The sequence below is a fragment of the Mobula birostris genome, chromosome 26 (assembly GCF_030028105.1).
Source record: "Mobula birostris isolate sMobBir1 chromosome 26, sMobBir1.hap1, whole genome shotgun sequence".
Classification (NCBI taxonomy): Eukaryota; Metazoa; Chordata; class Chondrichthyes; order Myliobatiformes; family Myliobatidae; genus Mobula; species Mobula birostris.
In genome coordinates this window covers 23,482,923-23,504,161 of record NC_092395.1, presented here as the reverse complement: position 1 = coordinate 23,504,161, position 21,239 = coordinate 23,482,923, and the positions used below count along the sequence as shown (strand labels likewise).

General features: G+C 41.2%; 2 protein-coding genes across 2 annotated transcripts in view; one reads left to right on the top strand and one right to left on the bottom strand.

Annotated features, from left to right (window-relative positions):
* Positions 1 to 21,239, bottom strand: part of LOC140188409 (semaphorin-4E-like) — a 177,177-nt gene that overhangs the window by 110,546 nt on the left and 45,392 nt on the right. The gene's annotated exons all lie outside the window — the stretch shown is intronic.
* On the top strand, positions 355 to 2,286 carry gadd45ba (growth arrest and DNA-damage-inducible, beta a). The gene is made up of 4 exons (XM_072244128.1): positions 355 to 572; positions 720 to 821; positions 957 to 1,170; positions 1,442 to 2,286. Exons 1-4 carry the CDS (start codon positions 496 to 498, stop codon positions 1,553 to 1,555), a joined length of 507 nt encoding a protein of 168 aa, XP_072100229.1. The 5' UTR covers positions 355 to 495; the 3' UTR covers positions 1,556 to 2,286.

Sequence of the window (21,239 nt, the reverse complement as noted above, 5' to 3'; positions counted from 1 at the left end):
CATAAGTGTTTTGTAGCATTTAAGATTGAAAATTAAGAAGGTACATTAGATACAGAGAGACACAGTATGAACACAAATTCTTTCGGAAAGTCAGAAGGAACTAATGTTGCATTGCGATTTTATTGTTAAAGATTGAGATTCATTTCATTGCAACAGATAAAAGTGTGCAATTTTATCATCCCCACAGCACGCGAAACTTAGTCACGGATAAAACTGCAGACCAGAAACAGGGAGCGAAACCAGGAATTTCCCATAACCGCGGATCTAGTGCCCACGTGCTGTTGCCTGCCAATTGCAAGAGTGATATGTAAATGAGCCGGTGGGTGGTTTGCAACACTACTTAAAAGAGCGACGAGCTCGGCTTCCGAGCTACAGAAGGAGCTGGAGATCGAAGTGGACTTTATATCGACCTGATAAAGATAATCTACAACGACATTGGGGATTGTTACATTCAACGGCGAAGTCTGCAACGAATTGTTTGGTTGTTGCACTCGCATGTTCTTTTACCTTGGACTTAATCACTGCAATATGACTCTGGAAGACACGACTGGAACTGACAATACCAATAAGAAGTAAGTGCATTTAATTATTGCTCAATTCAAAGTCGTGCAGTTATTCTGTTGGCGATCGGGTTTTAACAATGTGGGAAAGGACCACGCGTTGATAATGTGAACTTCGTTTCTAAACTCATTCTAATAAATGTTTCTGCTTCTGTTCAGGATGCAAACAATTGACCAAGCTTTAGAAGAATTGTTGGTGGCATCCCAGCGCCAGGGTTGCTTAACCGTTGGAGTCTATGAGTCGGCGAAACTAATGAATGTGTAAGTATTGTATAATTGCATTTACTCCCCGCGTCCAAAAAAAGTGCAATTTATTGCAAAGTCATTTTCCATATCTTTTTGAATTGAGTTGATTTTCCTTCAATTATACTGAACTTCTCGTCTTGCCCCTTGCAGTGACCCAGATAGTGTCGTTCTGTGTCTCTTGGCGGCTGACGAGGAGGACGAGAGCGACATCGCCCTGCAGATACACTTCACTCTCATTCAGGCATTTTGCTGTGAAAACGACATTAACATCGTGCGGCTGCGAGGTGTCAAGCGGCTGGAGGAGATTCTGGAAGCCGGGGAAGAGAGTGCTGAGCCCCTGGATGTTCACTGCATACTTGTCACGGTAGGTTCCCTCATCTTAATGCAAGTTTTAATGTAATTAAATTATTTCTGTTTAAACATCGCCGCCGCACTTGTTCCGCAAATACGTAGTGTAGAATGAAATTAGCTGTTAACGAGTAGTATAGTGCTTAGTTGTTGACGGCACTTACAGAGTTAAGCTGTTGCAACAGACGTGAAACTGGAGGTTGCGTGATGAGGGAGAGGCTGACTGGAATTGACGCGCTGGTTATGCTGACGCGATTCTGAACTAACCGTTTTAATTTTGTTTGCAGAACTCTCATACCGACGTTTGGAAATGTGAGGCACTGGAGGAAGTCGGAAGCTACTGCCAGGAAAGCAGAAATAAGAACCAATGGGTGCCTATTGTTTCCCTGCAGGAACGCTGAAAGATCTGGGTGAATTTTTAAAGAGCAGCAAAATTTGCCATCTTTTAAATAAATGTATGCCGTTTTTAAAAAGAGAGACGTGGATGAGGAAAATCTGGTTTGCGAAGGCAGTATTTTTTTAAAGATGCAAGGAATCGGCATAGCTGGCGGGACTTGGCTGTTTTCGAGGCGGCAAGTGGATTGCAACGGCTCCCGGAGCCGAGAGGGAGCAGAAGAGGCGAAGTTGCGATGAGAAGGCAGATTTGGAAATGGAAGAGGGGTTTCGAACTGGGACATTCTGTATATGTATATTTTTTTAAAAGATTGGACTGAAATGCAAAGAGGAGGAATATTGATAGACCAAGAAGGACTGACGTGGTGGTTTATTATATAACGATTGACGGTCGCGCCCAATCGCACTGGAGTTTCTCATTATGGAGAATAAAAGGAAGCCATGCGAAGCTGCACAGGATTTTGGGGGCCGTTTTTATTTCTAAACGGGAAACCTTGCACAAGCCACGGGTGTTGCACAGGAGAGAGATGCAGCAGATACGGATAGTTGTTGCATTTAATTTCAGCTCGGAGGCCAATGCAAGGAATCTCAATTGTAGTGGGCGTCGTGCAATTTGATTCGAGACTTGTGAAATGTCATGACTTTCTCGATAAGTGTTTTGTAATTATATCTGATCTTTAAGATGTGTATTAAAATAAACTTGAAAATTATATTTACAATAAATTGACATTTAAAATTACTACTTCGTCTGACTTGCCTTTAATTTCGTTTTTTTTAAGATTGGGTGAAATGCTTGAGTCAGATTCTAACAGCAGGGGTGAAAAGCACGGACTGCGTTGGGGGAGACAATAGTTGCACCTGTCTGCGCGGGTAGGCATCTTGCTCTTCGGATCTATTGTTGGCTTCTGGTAAATCGTATGACAGTTTGAGGGCAAATATTTGACTGCAATTTCAAAGAACACTGCAACCCTGTAATCTGTCTATTGCAGCCAACGTGTGCACAGCTAGTTCTCTCACATGGGTGAGGGATAGAGAGCAGCTGAGTTAGTCAAAGCATCTCATTTTCAGCACTTGCGACCCATTGACGGAGCAAGTAGGGAGAACTCCCCCTGCCCCTGCCTGTTATTCACTTGAGGGGTGGTCTCAATTTAACGTGACCGTGCAGAGTCCCTTGTTGCTGCCCTTCCTGCTAGGATGGATTTGTGCTACATTATCTGGAAATAAATCCCAGAAACATCTGATTGGAGCTGAGGCAGCTTAATATTGAGCCAAGGGGGCTGATTTTGGAGGGGGGGGTAGAGACAGGAGGAGGGGAGAGAGAGATTCCACATACACTCCATTCAATTTAAGAGTGGTTGAGCTGAAAAATCTAGTTTTACTGAACACTGTCCTGCAAGGTGACATTTATTCCAGAGCATTACTAGTTCACATTCACTTTCAATAGCTGTTAACTTTGTGGTGATGCAACCTCAATATTTTAAATGCATTATTAATTTGGGCTAATTAAAATTTAAGTTTTAAAGACTTTTTTAAAAGTCTAATCCACTTCAATATCAAGTTGTGCATCAATACAGGCTAAGAGAATGAGGTTGGAAGGGATAATATATCACAAGAGAGAACCTGCAGATGCTGGAAGTGCAAGACACAGACACCCCTAAATGGCCTCATTCTGTTCTTAGCTATTGGTCTGAAGTTTGGTGTGTGGCTGCTAAACTCATGCTGTACTAGTCATTAGGCTTTGTACAATGAGCGCAGAGATACAAAAAAACAAGTTTGATTCCCATCATAAACACAAGGAAGTCCAGAGCTGATGGTAAAATTGGAATGAAAAGTAGAATCAGTTATGGGAACGCCAAAATGAAAAGATTCTTATGAGAGCCCTACTTTTACGCAAATGTCCTTTATAGTGGAAAATCTGCCTTCCTGCTCTTGTTGCAGGAGCGATCTCTCCCTCCCTTGCTGGAGAGACAGCCTGTCTGTGATACTGCAGTGCTGGGTAATGAACCGTAGTTTTTGAAGGGCTCACGATCAAGGTTGTCTTTGCCATTGCTCGCATGGTTGGGGGAAAGGGGGGAGGAGGCTTTGGGGTACTGATGTTCCGGTCATTTATTCTTTGGGTTTTTTTAATTTCGGTGTAAAGTAAAAGAATTTCAGCTTGTATATTATATGCATTCTCTGATATTAACTTGAACCATTTGATCTTTAGTTGGTCTGACTTGTTTGATTCCCAGCCAACAAGTGTGATCAGCACTGAACTGCCTCTGGTTTGGCCTAATAAGTCATTTTCTCTACCCCAGGAAACAATTAGGAATGGACAATAAATGTCAGCAACATCCACATCCCTTTAAGGAATATGTTCCAAAAAAGCTTCTATTGTTGTTTTTTAAATTTAATCCTTACCTCATCTTTTGGTTTGTGCAAGCATTTCTTCCAGATGATAGCAATAAGGTGGCAGCTACAAGTTCTAAACTACTGTTTAATGTAGTTTTATTTTAACTTAAACCAAACAGCTATTATCTATGGCCTTTGGAATGCACTATACTATAATTGTATTCAATTATCAAAGAACTAAATCTAAAGAAATGATCTAAAGGCAATTTGTGGCACTTGGCATACAACCAATTCTTTCAGCCTAGACTAAATAGTGTATCAGGGTTGGAGCGACTCGGGGACTAAGCTTTCATTAGTTGTTAAGATGCTAATCCTTAGAGCAGGGCTCCCAACTTTTTATGCTGCGGACCCCTACCATTAAACAAGTGGTCTGTGAACCCCTGGTTGAGAACTCTTGCCTAGGATGGAGGCCAGTGAAAATAAACATTTGTGACCTTGGTCCTCGGGGCTAGTGAAGCCTCAGACCCTAGTGCTCCTAAAGCAGAGTATACCATTGATAAGTTCCATCAACCTATTGAACCAATAACTGCAAGCTTACTGACTTTACTGCCTGTTATGTACTAGCATTTATGGCAGCAATCAAGTGGCTAGAGAAAGCAGGATCTCCCAGTGGCCACACATTTTAATTCCACATCCCATTCCCATTCTGATAGGTCTATCCATGGCCTCCTCTACTGTAAAAATGAAGCCACACTCAGGTTGGAGGAACAACACCTTATATTCTGTCTGGGTAGCCTCCAACCCGATGGCATGAACATTGACTTCTCTAACTTCCGCTAATGCCCCACCTCCCCCTTGTACCCCATCCGTTATTTATATACACACATTCTTTCTCTCACTCTCCTTTTTCTCCCTCTGTCCCTCTGACTATACCCCTTGCCCATCCTCTGGGTTTTTCCCCCCTCCTCCTTTTCCTTCTCCCTGGGCCTCCTGTCCCATGATCCTCTCATATCCCTTTTGCCAATCACCTGTCCAGCTCTTGGCTCCATCCCTCCCCCTCCTGTCTTCTCCTATCATTTTGGATCACCCCCTCCCCCTCCCACTTTCAAATCTCTTACTAGCTCTTCCTTCAGTTAGTCCTGACGAAGGGTCTCGGCCTGAAAGTTTGACTGTACCTCTTCCTAGAGATGCTGCCTGGCCTGCTGCGTTCACCAGCAACTTTGATGTGTGTTGTCTTCTATCTCTGTGTGTTCTTGGCTATCTTCTCCTCTGTGCCCCAGGTAAGGTTCAGGATCCCCAGTTGCACACGGATACAGAAGGATTCTTCATTGCTGTTTCCATAACAATTTTTTTTTGAACAGTCAGGATTATTAACCCTGAGCTGAACCCACAAACCTGGAGGACTAGTGGACCACTCTTAGTCTAGCCTCTACCCTTTGACCTGTTTGGCATGTGTGACCCTACCAAGACCTGAAGCACAAGGCCCTGATTCCAGCCAACAGAGCTCTCTGGGTCATTGGGACACGCAAGCTATCAAACTCTACTACAAGGTTGTGGGCCTCTTGGAGGAATTACAGCGAGCTGTCATGGTACAATTGCTTTTGGAAAGAAAGGTCTCCTGATGACTGACCACTCAGCCAAAGATTCTTTTGGATGCAAATAGGGAACATATTCAATAAATGTAGGAGACAGAAAGAAGGAAAATATGGGCCAATTAGCCTAAACCTGCCATTCAGTAAATGGTTGAATTCATCATTGCAAAAATAATAAAAGGAGATTGAGAAGTCTATAATAAAATTCAGCAAAGTCAGCACAGTTTTATGAAGAGAAATAATGTTTCACAAATTTATTTGAGTGCTTTGAGGATATAAACTCTGCTAAGGGTGGTCCCAAGCCTGAATGCAAAAGGAGAAGGGTTAGATATAGGGCTAGCAACCCCATTCTGTAAAAGCCCAGTACTATAGAAATGTCAACAGAAGCTCCAACGTCCTCATCCTTGGGAGAGGAAGGATCTTCAACGATGGGCTTCACCTTGGTAACAATTTGAAAGACAGAGGCAACACACACAAGATGCTGGAGGAATGCTACAGGACTGGTAGCATCTATGGAAAAGAGTCCTGAAGCCCTGGAGAAGAGGCTTGGTCCGAAATGTTGACTGTTTACTCTTTTCCATAGATGCTGCCTGGCCTCCTGAGCTCCTCCAGCAATTTGTGTGTGTGTGTGTGTGTGTGTGTTTTGCTTTGGATTTCCAGCAGCTGCAACCTTTCTCAAACTCGAAAGTCTGGTATAGGTCAGAGGACTGTGGTGAGCTACCGTTGCTGGCCTAAACCCCAGCTGGGGTGATAGGCTAAGTAAGTAAACCTTCTGTAACCAGAAGGATGATTGAAGTAGTGTATGTAGATTTTTTAAAAAACATTTTATATGGTGCTACTACATAATGAAAGAGCTCATGACATCAGGAATAGTATCTACGAATTGAAGATTGCCTAGTAAACAGAAGTAAGGAGTTGGGATAAGCAGGCCACTTTCAAATTGGCAAGTTGTAACAAGTGGGCTGCCACAAGTTTCAATTTGCATTAATAATTAAAATTAAAGGACTTAGTGTATTCAAGTAAAACTGCTGACAATTGATGGAAAAGCGAGTTCTGAAGAAGACACAAAGTCTGTAAAAGTGTAAGATTGGACAAGTGAATGCATACATTAATTGGAAGAATTTTGTTTAAGAAATGAAAGAATAGAAAATATTGCTATACAAAGAAGTCTATGTGTCTGCATAGAAGTATATAAGGTTGGTATAGACCAAGTAATTAGCAAGACAAGTCAAATACTTGCAAAGAGGACTTAGTGTAAAAGGGGGAAATGTTGGTGCAATTTTATCAAAAGACAAAGCACATTTCATCACTTCTGAGATTCCTTACAAACCATACGTCATTCTTACTAACAGTACATTACCAATGCAAATTAGTAAGTTAATTATTGTGCAAAGCCTGTTGCCATTTCAATATAACATTTAGCCATCAAACAATTAATTACCCTCTCAGTATGTGGCACATGACTAACCAAACCAAAGGAGGAACATTTAGGGGTGATTTTGAGAATTTGAACCATGCAGAGACCCACCTGAAGAGGCAGGAGGAGCACCCTACCTCACAACAAAGTTTAAACATCCATAAATACAAAAGATTCTGCAGACACTGGAAATTTAGACGAACAACACAAAATACTGGAGGAACTCAGAAACAAGAGAAAGTCTGCAGATGCTGGAAATTCGAGCAACACACACAAAATGCTCAAGGAACTCAGCAGGTCAGGGAGCATCCATGGAAAAAAGTACAGTCGACGATTCGGGACATCCGCCCTGTTAGGCATCCCTGCCCCAACTGTGGAAGAATTTGTAGTTTCCACATGGGCCTTGCAAGCCAAACCACAACCCAGAAATCCTGGGTAGTAGCAGGGCATTCTTAGTTAGTACATAAGATCAAGAATGTAAATATTTAGGAAAAACTTTCTCAGAGATTTTGAGATATGCAAACAGATTATACCAACTGCAATCAACTACAGATTTCAAGCAAGTCTTCTCAAATTATTATTGGGGACCACAACTGGAATACAGTACTGTTTTCAGCTTTGGTCTCCTTATTTAAAGAAGGATAGTATTGGCGGGAGGACATTCAGGGAGGTTTCATGAGACTGGTTCTTGAAAGGAAGGAGCCATCACGTAACAGGCTGGGCAGAAGTTCGAAGGTTGTTTCCTCTGCTAGAGGAAGACAGAAACTTTCCCTTTAATTAAGTGCAATCGTGAACAATAGCTAGATCAGAAATACTGATCAAGTCAACTTGTTCCCAAGGAGAACTCTGATAGGCCAGTCAGATGGTTCACTGCTGCTCAGTGATAAAACACAAAAAAATCATATGTACAATTAAGAAACATTAAAAAATAGTTGAAATACTGGAGTCATGATGATCATGATGAAGTCTGCTGGAGAGAGACATTTATAAACATGCTGTCCTCCATAATTCAGATTGAAGGATAAGGTTGCAGGGTGACAAAACGTGACAGGAGCACTTGGAACTGATAACAAGGAACTGTTCTTTGGAGACTGATGCGAGAAGAAATTTCTTGTCTAAGATGGTGGTGAATTTTCAAAATTCTCTGTCCCAGAGAACTGCGGAAGCAGAGTCATTGAATTTATTTAGGCTCAGATATATTTTTGGATTTCTAGGCTCTCAAGTTTCATGCGGAGCAGGCATGAAAGTGAAGTTAAGACTAAGGTCAGATCAGTAATGATCTTACTGAATGGTGCATAATGGCTGAAGGGATTTGCAGTCTTACTGCTGATCCTATTACTTATCCCTCCAGGTCCTCCAATAAACTTTGGCCATTTTTTTTTCCAGATGGATTCTATAAACTACTTGAGAATGTTAACTTGGAATCAATAATATATTATATTTGTGTGATGCATTTCCAAATCTCTAGATCTCTAAATATTAGCTTAAAAAAATTCTGCTAAAGCTCTCATAAACTAACCTGGTCATGTATAGGGAGAATTGGAAGTGATGATGTGTCAGTTGCTCTTCAGGGTTCTAAGTAAATTTATTATCGATTTACATAAATTTCACTACATTCTACACTGAGATTCATTTTCTTGCAGGCATTGACAGGAAAAAGGGAATACAGATTAGAGAGGATCTGTATTTGATACGTGAACAGTGAAATGCATCGTTTGCATAAAAATCAAATCGGCGAGGAATGCGTTGGGCTGCCTGCAAGTGTTGCCAAGCTTCTGGCGCCAACATAGCATGCCTACAACTCACGTGCCCTGACCGTACAATTTTGGAATGTGGGAGGAAACCAGAGCACCCGGAGGAAACCAGAGCACCCAAAGAAAGCCCCAGGGTCACAGGGAGAACAGGACTTGAACCCTGATCAGTGATCACTGGCATTGTAAATTGATCATTACACTATCACCACCCCTGGCAATAGAATCTTATGAAAAAACTACATATAAACAGACAAAAACTGACAACCAACATGCAAAAGAAATCTGTAGGTCGTAGAATCATTGTTTGTCTAGATGGGAGATTCCTGTTGTACACAAACAACTAAGTGTGTGATTGCATGCCTCAATTAAAGACTAGCTATAATTACTCTGTTTTTCTTTCTTTCACTCAGGGTGCCTCTACATCCTCCTGTAATTTCAACTAAAAGTTAACCTGCCCTTATACAGCATCTTTGACAACTCAGTGAAAAACTCTGCAAAAGTAGGCACTTGTAAGCTAGGAGATAAAGCAACACACACAAAATGTTGGCGGGTCAGTCGGACGTTGACTGTTTACTCTTATCCACAGATGCCGTCTGACCTGCTGAGTGCCTCCAGCATTTTGTGCTTGGATTTCCAGCATCTGCAGATTTTCTCTTGTTTGTGTTTTAAAGCAAGGTGATCAAAGTGCTCACAGGGCTGCTAAACTGTTCTGATTAGGGTTGCGCCAATTTTTAAAATGCTATTTTACTTACAATGATCTCTGTCTGATACCGAGGGACAGCTCATCAGAGGAATGATTGGATTATAATTTGTTAGATGTTTGTCTGAATAGGCCAGATTATTACCTTATTATTCACTAACTAATGCAGTCTAGCCAGGACAATAAGTGCATTTTAACAGGGCCACCTTGACTGATATACTATCTTATTTGGCACGGCTAAAAATATGTAGGTGAGAAGGCATGATGGTATCAGAGATTAGCACAGAATCCAAGCAAATAAATTTTATCACAAACATGAAAAAATTTGCAGATGCTGAAGATACGTATATTTTATCCACATGACTGCACTGTGAAGGAGTTTTTTTTACCCCCAAATTAGAAGGAAAAGACACATTTAAAAACAAAAAAAATACTTGACATAACAAACACAAGAAATTCCCCAAATGCTGGAAATCCAAAACAACACACACAAAATGCTAGAGAAACTCAGCAGGCCAGGCAGCATTCCTGGCCCGAAATGTCGACTGTTAACTATTTTCCACAGAATCTGCTTGGCCTGCTGAGTTCCTCCAGCATTTTGTGTGAGCACTTAATTTAAGACTACTTAGTACGACATAGCATAGGTACAATTCATTAAATTAGCTCCTGTGAGGACACTTAATGAGATTAAAACCAAAGTCTTGGTGATGGCTGTTTTGTAGTTTGGTGCTAACTCAGCCCTCATTTAGCAAATTCAATTAAAGCCTACTTTTTGGAATCTGCATTTTCCCAAGAGTCATTTTGGCAATTTGCATTTCTATGGCACTGATGATTTGCCTTTGAGAGCAGCTCAAAGCATTTTACCTGTACAGCCAATTAAGTATTTATCTGAAGTGTAATCACTGTTAAAAGATAGGAGGCAGGGCAAACAGTTTGTGCATAACAAGTGCCAACAAGTAGTAATATAATAATAATCAGTTTTTAAAATTGTAATTAAATTCTGCCCAGCTCACCGGGGAGAACTTTTCTAACTTTTTGATATGGTGCTATTTGTGGTGCCAAGAGAGGGAAAAGCAGGATTTGTTTAACTCATAAAAGATGCCTCTTCTGATGGTGCAGGACTGCTTTAGTTCTACGATCAGTGGCAGCCTAGATTTCTGCAAACCGAATGAAGTCAAATTGCCACAGATGCTGCCTGGCCTGCTGAGTTCCTCCAGCATTTTGTGCGTGTTGCCTGAGTTTCCAGCATCTGCAGATTTTCTCTTCTTTGGGAAGGTCAGATTCGAGTTTATTAGCATAAGAGCAGTTGCAATGAAAAACATACTTGCAGCAGCATCATGGGCATGTGGCAATATGGCATCATATAAGCAGCATTCCCAAGATGAACAAATATTAAGCACAAAATATACACAATTTTTTTACAAGAAAACACAATTCATGTTGTCTCAAAGGTAAATAATGGTCTAGGATACAAGTGGAACTTCCCAAATCTTGAAGATAATGCCATGAATTAGTTTCTGACCAAGCCCCTGAAATGGCACGTCATGCTAACAGCTCAGGCTCCTCAGGCTGCCACACAGCTAGAAGCAGTGAAGAATGGAAAAGCAGGCAATCTTACACATCTGTCTAGATTCCATCATGTGTCAAGACTTCAAAGAATGAGAACAACTTAGAAAAAGCTTTAAAACTGAACCTAAACAATTTTAACCATCCAGGCTAAGCCTTTTTCTCACGACTGCCATTGAGTAGGAGGTACAGAAGCTTTGTGTCCCACACTACCAGGTTCTGAAACAGTTATTACCCTACAACCGTCAGGCCCCTGAACCAGCATGAATAACTTTATTCACTACTACTCTGAACTATGGAGATTCTATGACTTTCCGATAAGAGGAGAATTGCTTTTTTCATTTTTTAAAATTATATATTTTATACTAGTTTAACAATACCTATGACTTTGACAATATTTATCTTAATCTCAGTTTATATTGTTACTCATATATATATTTGAGATAATTCTCCTCTTGATTGTATTTATGCTCCTTTTAAATCAATAAAAAGATTAATAAAGAAAGGAGATTCTATGACGAATGGTCTCGGCCCAAAACGTCGACTGTACCTCTTCCTCGAGATGCTGCCTGGCCTGCTGCGTTCACCAGCAACTTTGATGTGTGTTGTTTCTATGACTTTCAGACTCACTTTCAAAGACTCTTTACATCCTAGTCTCAGTATTATTTTCATTTGCACAATTTGTTTTCTTGGTGCTGGTTCAAAGTTCAAAAAAAGTTGATTAAGTAAGTAGATATATGTCTCCATATACAACCCTGAGACTCATTTTCTTGCCGGCATACTCAATAAATATTATGATAGAAGAATAACCATTATAGAGTCAATGAAAGACCACATCAACTGGCCATTTGTTTAACCAGTGTGCAAACGACAACAAACTGTGCAAATACAAAAAGAAAGAAATAATAATTATAAATAAATATTGAGAACATGAGATGAAGAGTCCTTGAAAGTGAATCCACAGATTGTGGGAACATTTCCGTGATGGAGCAAGTGAAGTTATCCCGACTGGTTCAAGAACCTGATGGTTGAGGGGTAATAACTGTTCCTGGACCCAGTGCTATGAGTTCTGAAGCTCCCGTACCTTGTCCTGATGGCAGTAGCAAGAAGAGAGCATGACATGGGTGGTGAGTTCCCTGATGATTGATGCTCCTTTCCTGTGACGATGCTCCATGTAGATGAGCTCAATGATGCAGAGGGCTTTACCTGTGATGGACTGGGCCATATACAACTACTTTTTGTAGGATTTTCTTTTCGGGGGCATTGGTGTTTCCATACCAGGCTGTGACGCAGCCAGTCAACATACCACACCACACATCTATAGAAGTTTGTCAGAGTTTTAGATGTCATGCCAAATATTCACAAACTCCTAAGGAAGTAGAGGCACTGCCGTGCTTTCTTCATATTTCACACTTACTGTGTGTGCTGGTTCCAGGACCGGCCTCCTCCCGAAATCAGTAATCAGCTCTTTGGTCTTGCTGACTATGAGAGGTTGTTGTTCTTGTGGTACCACTCAGCCAGATTTTCAATCTCCCTCCTATGTGCTGATTTGTCACCACCTTTGATTAAGCCTATGACAGTGGTGTCATCAACAAACTTTAATATGGCATTGGAGCTGTGCTTAGCCACACAGTCATAAGCGTAAAGTGAGTAGAGCAGGGGGCTAAGCTCACAGCCTTGTGGTACACCTGTGCTGACGGAGACAGTGGAGGAGATGGTTTTGCCAATCTGAACGTACTGGGGTCTGCAAGTGAGGAAATTGAGGATATAATTGCACAAGGTGGTATGGAGGCCAAGGTCTTGAAGCTTATTGATTAGTTTGGAGGGGATGGTAGTATTGAATGCCAAGCTGTAGTGATAAAGAGCATCCTGATGTATGCACCTTTGCTGTCCAGATGTTCCTGGGTTGAGAGAGGGGTCAATGGGATTGCATCTGCTGTGCGCCTGTTGCGCCGGTAGGGAAATTGTAGCAGATTCAAGTAAGTCGCTTCTCAGTCAAGAGTTGATATGTTTCATCACCAACCTTTCAAAGCACTTCATCACTGTGGACGTAAGTGCTACTGGACAATGGTCACTGAGGCAGGTTATCACCTTCTTCTTAGGCACCAGTAGAAGTGAAGACTGCTTGAAGCAGGTGGTTACCTCCGACTGCTGAATCAAAACGTTAAAGATCTCAGTGAACACTCCAGCTAGTTGACCAGCAACTGGCTGGTGTGTCAGTGTTCGTTCCTGTATAGCTTTTCGTAAAATTCGATTGTATTTCTTCCGTATAAATGTCTGGAGGAATATAAATCTCAAGGTAGTATATGTAACATACATGTCCTTTGATTATAAATTTAAACTTTGAAATCCTCTGGGTTATTTCAAGTACTATTGAAAGGAAACTTTTGTATCCATGCACAAAGCAAGTAGTAAAGGGAGATTATAAAGTGTCTTAATTTAGGAGACCAGCTCACATATGTGGGTGTTACAGTAATTCTACAGAAAATAGGAAGTGAAATGCAAATTGAGTGTGCCTGAACTTTTGTTAACATCCTGTTTGTAGAAGACACCCATTTAGCACAATTTAGCACTCTGATGCACAGCAATTAGATTTTGGTGGAAGAATCCAAGTTATTCTGGAATGCCTAGCAGTCTCTACTGTTGCAGTTATTAGCTTCATATACGTAGCAGAGTGTCCCTCCAATGACAAAGCACTGTACTCTGGATCAGCAGTTATCATGAATGTCAAATAGAAATTGCTGCAAGCTTATTTTATCCCTTTTTTTGCCAGATTCCAGTCCTTCCTGTGGACACCGAAAATTGTAGAAAACTGCAATATTATCAATAGGTAATCAGGTATGATTCTTGATGGCGCTGCTGATTACAGCATCACCACTCTTTTAAGGCTGGCTTTGTCCTTACCTGGTGATTTCTAGCAGCTTTGCCAAATGGAGATTGTATGTGATCTCCATCTAATCTCTTACTCCACGAAATATATCTGCTCCCCGCTGTTGTGCCTGCTTATACCGGATAGCCTGGCTGGTTGAGCAGTGCCCCAACTATATCATGCACTCAACGTCAGCGAGGCCAGAGAATCAACTGATCTTTGGGGAGGGGAAGGTGGGAGGACACACACCAGTCCTTATTTGTGGAAAGGGCAAGCAGCTTTACGCTCTGGACATCAACAGCCCCAAGGATCCTTCTTGGGCCAAGCACGTCGATGCAATCGCAAAGAGCCACCGCCTCATGAGGAGTTTGAAGAGACTTGATATGTCTTCAAAGACTTGCAGGTTTTGATAGATATTGGGTGGGGAGCATTCTGACTGGTTGCATCACCACCAGGCTATGGAGGTTCCCTTCTCCGTGGATTGTCACCTTGTCATGGTGGAGAAGCTTGTGTGGTCCTGAGATCCCAAGAGCAATGCCGTCTGGAGCTATGCTCCTGGTAGGGTCACCCATGGCGGTAAGGTCGAGGGTGAGGTCCCTGACAAAGAACAATCCAACCAAGACCTCAACGGTGGAACAGGCGGACGGAAGCTTCTTCGAACTCAACGGCTGTGAAGGCGGATGAAGGCTGCAACAAATCCATCAGCTCCAATCGTCGTGGTTTCCATGCCATGAAAATCAGTTGGTCGATTTGTGAAGTATTGTGTGCTTCTTGGAGTGCAACATCAAGTACACGTTAAACAAATACACACACAGGCATCTTCGCTCTGTGGGCCACTTCTTCAGAATGAAGACCATCATCCTTGACCTCGAGGGATAGCCACGACGATAATGGAGGTTCCAATGTGTAGGACCAAGAGAAATTGCAGAAGGTTACAGACTCAGCTAGTTACATCTCCCCCACCATCAGAATTCTGAACGGTCCACAAACCAGCAAACACTGCCTCATTATTCTTCTTTTGCACTGTTCATTTATTTTTATAACTTACAGTGTTTTTTTTATGTCTTGCGCTGTGCTGCTGCTACAAAACAACAAACTTTGTGACATACAGTATGTCAGCGATAATAAACCTGATTCTGATTCAAGTTAAAGGAACTCAAAACAGACTGAAAATTAAATCTGGAACCTTCTTGGGTTTGTACAACTCGAGAGGTTGTGGGGGAAATAAAAGGCATTAAGGCCAAAAATCCTTCTGAAAATAAGATATTATCAAAAAAACCCCTCCACAGTACCTACATCTTATAAAAGATATCATCTGTTGATACTTCACATTTAGTGTTCAATATGCAAACAGGTTAATTCCCTAGAACGCACGAATTGCACAAAGTGTGGGCACAGTTTTATGCCTGAAAGATAAAGATATAAGATTGAAAATAGCTGGCTCTGAAGCACATTTTCATTTCTTTGGTTTCATGTTTTTCAGAGATGTAACTTATTCTGAATAAGTATCACTGGAAAAGAATATGAGCCAAATTTCACAGAGCACACACACAAAGAGCCCAACTTTATTTTCATTGGCTGATGCTCTGAGCAGCTTGTTGTAGGTTATTTGGTTGCATTGCTCGATGGCCAGACCCGTTGCTGGCATGTGTTACCTTTAAATTTTCCTTCTCCAGTTCATCAGCACACCCTTCCAGTCATTTTTCCTTTTAACTCCACCTCCAAGTCCCCTCTCCCCCCAGGTTGTACTTGGATTACTTTTCAAGCACCATCAACACTTTTCTGATTCTGAAACGGGGGAAATATGCCACTTTAAAATAAATAATCGGTGATTAGGATCATCTGCAGCATTGGTCAAGACGGTGATACACAAACATGCTGTGCAATCTCTTCCTCACTCACAGATGCTGTTTGACTTGATGAATTTTCTAATTTTGTTATAGTTTCAAAAGTAACTATTACATTGTCATAAAGTAACTATTACACTATTTAGAATATCATCTATATGAGATTCAGAGCTGTGATTAATTACAAGGTTAGAGCTGGGCTTGAATTTTTCAATTTTTAGTTTTAGTTTAATTTGGTACCTGTTTTCAACAAAATCAGATGTATTAATTTTTTTAAAGCATCACTCAAGAAAATGATCAAATTACGATTTTAGCAACTTAGCATAGTACAGATCCTTCAATCCGTAGTGTTGTGCCAACCTTTTTCTCTTCTCTAAAATCAACCTAGCCCTTCCCTCTCACATAAATGTCCTCTTTTTTCTCCTTTCATCTATGTAACTATCTGAGAGTTTCATTTTACACACTTCAGGCAGGGTTCAATTCTTGAGAACTGCTTGCACCCTGAACAATTTACAAGTCGGAAATGAGGCCACAAGCTGCATTGCCATGCGGCAGAAGATGTCCGCAGCCCCACAGCAGTTGGCAAATCCATTCCCCCACTCTCCTAAAGGCTAGATCAGTTGTACGGACTGTACACAAGTCAGCATTTGTAATCTAGAAAAAACCACAATGGGCAACTAAACTGATATTGTTAATGAAAGCTGCAGATGGCCATTCAAACATAGTAAACTTTATTGTCTTCTGTATGCTTACTAACTAACTTATTATTGCACCCACAATAGTAAGGGATCAGTAGTTCTTAATGTGCATTTAGAAAATAAGATGCAATATTTTTAAAGCAAAATGAATAGAGTATTTTCTGCCTTGATGACGTTATTGGCAGCAAAGAGTTTTATTAGCTTAAAAACTATTAAATTCCAGGTAGGCCTTTGGGGATTTTTATTTGTTTATGTCAATTGGTTAAAGCTGAAAGTTTCAAGCTGTGGTTGAAGGAAACAGTCTTGGTAACATTTAAATATGGATTATTTGGGGGCATACAAATCTTGGTGCATTTAAGTATATTCCAAAGAGAATAATTCTATGGGAGCAATTAAGTAGATATACAAAACCAATATAATGTTGAACTGTGTTCATATAGTCCTCAAACACAAGGAATTCTGCAGATCTTCAACTCAAATTCTGTAGATGGCAGAAGTCCAGAGTAGCACACATCAAATGCTGGAGCAACTCAGCAGGTCAGGCAGCATCTATAAACGGTCACTATTTCAGGCCAAGACCTGTCATCAGCACTGGTAAGGAAGGGGTAAGAAGCTAGGATAAGAAGGTGGGTGGGATGAGGCGGGGAGGAGTAGAAGATGGAAGCCAGGTGAGGGGGAAGGTCAGTGAGGGAGGGGGTGAAGTGAGAAGTTGGGAGGTGATAGGTGGAAAAGACAAAGGCCTGAGGAAGGAGGAATCTGAGAGGAGAGTGGATCAGGGAAGTAAGTGAAAAGGAGGGGCACCAGAGGGAGGTGATACGCAGCTGAGGAGAAGGGAAAGGGTAAGAGTGGAGTAAAAATGGGTCATGATAAAAGAGAGAAGGGATAAGGGGGAATAAATTACCAGAAGTTTGAGAATTCAATGTTCATGCCTGCCGGTTGGAGGCCACCCAGATGGAATATGAAGTGTAGCTCCTCCAATCTAAGAGTGGCCTCTTCATAGTCCTTCTTATGTAGAGGAAGTTACACAGTAAAGGAGGATTTGGCAAACTTGGGAACTACTGGGAATCTACTTTGAAAATTTTGTAGATGTCTTAAATGATACAGAGTACACATTTATGTGTACGTGTGGTTAAAAACATGCAAGTTAGATGGTAACAGGGGATTTCATGGCACCAGGGAATATTGCAGGGTGGAAAGAGGCTACACAACTCATTATGACAGCATGAAGTTTTTGAAGTGTTGCCCAATTCACCTCACCTTTTCCCTGTAAAGCTGCTACCGGATCTAATTCAAGGTTCAAAGTACATTTATTATCAAAGTATGTATGCAGTATACAAACCTGAGATTTGTCTTCTCCAGGCAGCAATGAAACAAAGAAAATCATGGAACCTGTTCAAAAGAAAAGCATCAACCCCCCCCTCGCAAAAAAAAATTGCGCAGACGGCAACAGAAACATCAAACCCCACCTCCCACATGCAAAAGAAAATTCTGCAAACAGAAAAAAGCACCCCAAAGCAAAAAAAAAATACACATACTTGATAACTAACAGAACAAACTGATACATGAGGAAATCGGCAGACGCTGGAAATTCAAGCAGCACACACAGAATGCTGGTGAACGCAGCAGGCCAGGCAGCGTCTATAGGAAGAGGTACAGTCGACTTTTTGGGCCCAGACTCTTTGTCAGAACAAACTGATAGTTGTTTTTTCAGATTAGAGCCACTGCTTCTCTGAAAATTCCAGTGATCCCCAGAGTTCTCAACTAATCTCTTGGCTAAATGGCAAGAGGGTTGCTGTCCAATCAGCAAAGGTTAAATTTTCTTCTCTTAAGTCATGTACTGGTCAAGACAAATAAATTTGGTAAAGTCAGTGAATTACTTAACAAAACAGACTTCAGAGGTGACAAGTTCAATAATAAGGAGCAGACTGGGCTGGAAATACTTGGCAGGTCAGGCAGCATCTATGGAAAGAGAAACTGTTAATGTTTTAGGACCAGGACCTGTGATCAGTTCTGACAAAGAGTCCCGGACCTGAATTGCTAACTGTTCCTCATTTCACAAATACTGCTCGATATGCTGAGTATTTCCAGAATTCTCTCTTTTATCTTTATATAAGTATAATCACATATACTTGCGGGTGAGATCTATAAGTGTAACAGATATCTACTGAAGTGTATCAGGCTTTCTTTGTTGTGCAACAGTTCGATCATTTGTTTTTGTATTCTTTATTAAACATAGAACATAGAGCATAGAAGAGCATAGAGAAGGAACGGGCCACTTGGCCCACAATGTTGTGCCGAGCAGCTAAAAAGAAAATCAAAAACACTCAAACACTCATCCCTTCCACCTGCACAATGTCGGTATCCCTCCATCTTCCTTACATCCATGTGACTATCACATGCCTCTTAAAAGCCTCTAATGTATTTGTCTCTACCACCATACAAGACAGCGCATTCCAGGCATCCATGGCACTCTGAGTGAAAAACCTGCCCCTCACATCCCCTTTGAACCTACCCCCTCTCACCCGATTGGCCAGCCACAGCAGAACAAGTTAAAGAGACTAAGACTTGGAAGAGAGCCACGAGCAAGTTTAAAGATATTTCTCCACTCTAGGTCTGCACTGGTGTCATCATTCAAAGAAATCTAAGTTGAAGGGTTGATGGGGTCGGGAAAGATGCTCAATATGACTGACTGAAGATAAAAGTGGGAAAAAGCCAACATCCTCTGGCTGTGATAGAGCACACTGATGACAAAAAAAAAGAGAAAAACTAGAGAAATAGATGAGTGGGAAAAATGAGTTAACCAAGCTACCATTAACTGAACTTGCCAGGGGCTTGTTTCTATATCTATTACTTTGTACATTGTGGGAAAAAGATTTTTTAATCTCTGTTTTGCTTCAGGCTCATCAAGTTTGTACTCATGTCCCCTTGTTCTATGACCTCTACGTTGACTAACCTGCATCTTTTATCAGTTCAAAGGCATCTTTTAACAACTTAAAAGCATGATTATGGACACACCATGAATGATCTTTTCCTATCGCAGCCCCACGGCAATAAAGAATATTAGCGTAAGTTTAAAGGCTAGCATTACTTTAAAATGAGCTTCAGTTTCAAAGCAGTAGTGCTACCTCATTACTTAGTAGTACAATACCTCACAAACTAATGACCTGCTCATATCAGCCACCTCCTGCCTCTCTGTGGAAGACAATGTGCTTCCAATGTTGACCTCATGCTCATCTCAGAACTTCAGTGGAATCAGGTAATCATTAATCCCAAAGAACAGCCTAAAGAGGAGGAGGATGAGAAGTTCAGTACCCCAACTCATGTGTTACAGACCATTTTCTCCTTCACTTTCTAACCTCCTCCAGATCCACAACCCTTTGAAAACTCCTGCCCCCTAATCCTAGGTCTTTGCATAGCCCAAATTTTCTTCACCCCATCATTTACATCCATGCCTTCGACCACCAAAATCCATAGTTCTGAAATCCCTGACCCTCTCTTCCATTGACATTCTTCAAAACCTACTGTACCTATTTGTCTAAGCTTTTCACCTTGTCCTGGTATTTCCTTGTTTGATGATGCTTTCATGAAATATTTTACACCATTTTCTGTGTTGAGGTTGATACATCAATGCAACCTGTTTTCATGGGCCAAATATCTTTCAATGTCTTCAATCCAAGAGAAATTCATAAGCAAAGGAGTTTCCACAAAGTGTAGTAGTTCAGATAATGACTGTACATTAGCCTATTTGGATTCTGAAAGTTCCCACAAAGAAAAAGGCAATGACTAGATTTTACTTTGAAAGAAACAGTTGTTTTAAGAATATTAACAAAGATATTTCTTTGCTGTTTTTAAATAAATACTAGCTTACTAAATTGTTAGGCTGATCATGGCAAACGTTGAAGATAGAACATTGTAGCATAGTACAGGCCCCTTGGCCCAAGATGCTGTGCTGTCCTTTTAACCCACTTTAAGATCAATCTAACCTTCCCTCCCACATAGCCTTCCATATTTTTTTTAACCATGTGCCTATCTAAGAGTATCTTAAATGTCTCTAATGTATCTGCCTCTAGTGTACCCCTGGCAGCACATTCAATGCACCCACCATTCTTCGTGTAAAAAGCCTGAAATCCTGTTCAGCCCGAAATGTTGACTGTTTATTCATTTCCATAGATGCTGCCTGACCTGCTGAGTTCCTCCAGCATTTCGTGTGTCTTGCCTCTGACATCCCCCTTATACTTTCCTCCAATCACACTTACAATTTTCTCCCCTCATATTAGCCATTTCCGCCCTGGGAAAATGTCTCTGGCTGTCCACTCTGCTTATAGCGCTTATCATTTTATACACCTCTATCAAGTCACCTCTCATTCTTCTTCACTCCAAAGAGAAAAGCACTGCAGGATGGATGTGGTTACTATAAAGAGAATGCAGAGGAGATTTACAAGGATGTTGCCTGGATTGGAGAGCATGCCTTATGAGAATAGGTTGAGTGAACTTGGCCTTTTTTCCTTGGAGCGATGGAGGATGAGAGATGACCTAAAAGAGGTGTATAAAATGATGAGAGGCATTGATCATGTGGATAGCCAGAGGCTTTTTCCCAGGGCTGAAATGGCTAACATGAGGGGGCATAGTTTTAAGGTGCTTGGAAGTAGGTACAAGGGGGATGTCAGAGTTAAGTTTTTCACACAGAGAGTGGTGGGTGGGTGGAATGCACTGCCAGCGAAGGTGGTAGAGGCGGATACAACAGGGTCTTTTAAGAGCCTCTTAGATAGGTACATGAAGCTTAGAAAAACAGAGGGCTATGCAGTAGGGAAATTCTAGGCAGTTTCTAGAGTTTCATGGTCAGCACAACATTGTGGGCTGAAGGGCCTGTAATGTGCTGTAGATTTCTATGTTTCTATGTTACTAGTTCACTTAGCCT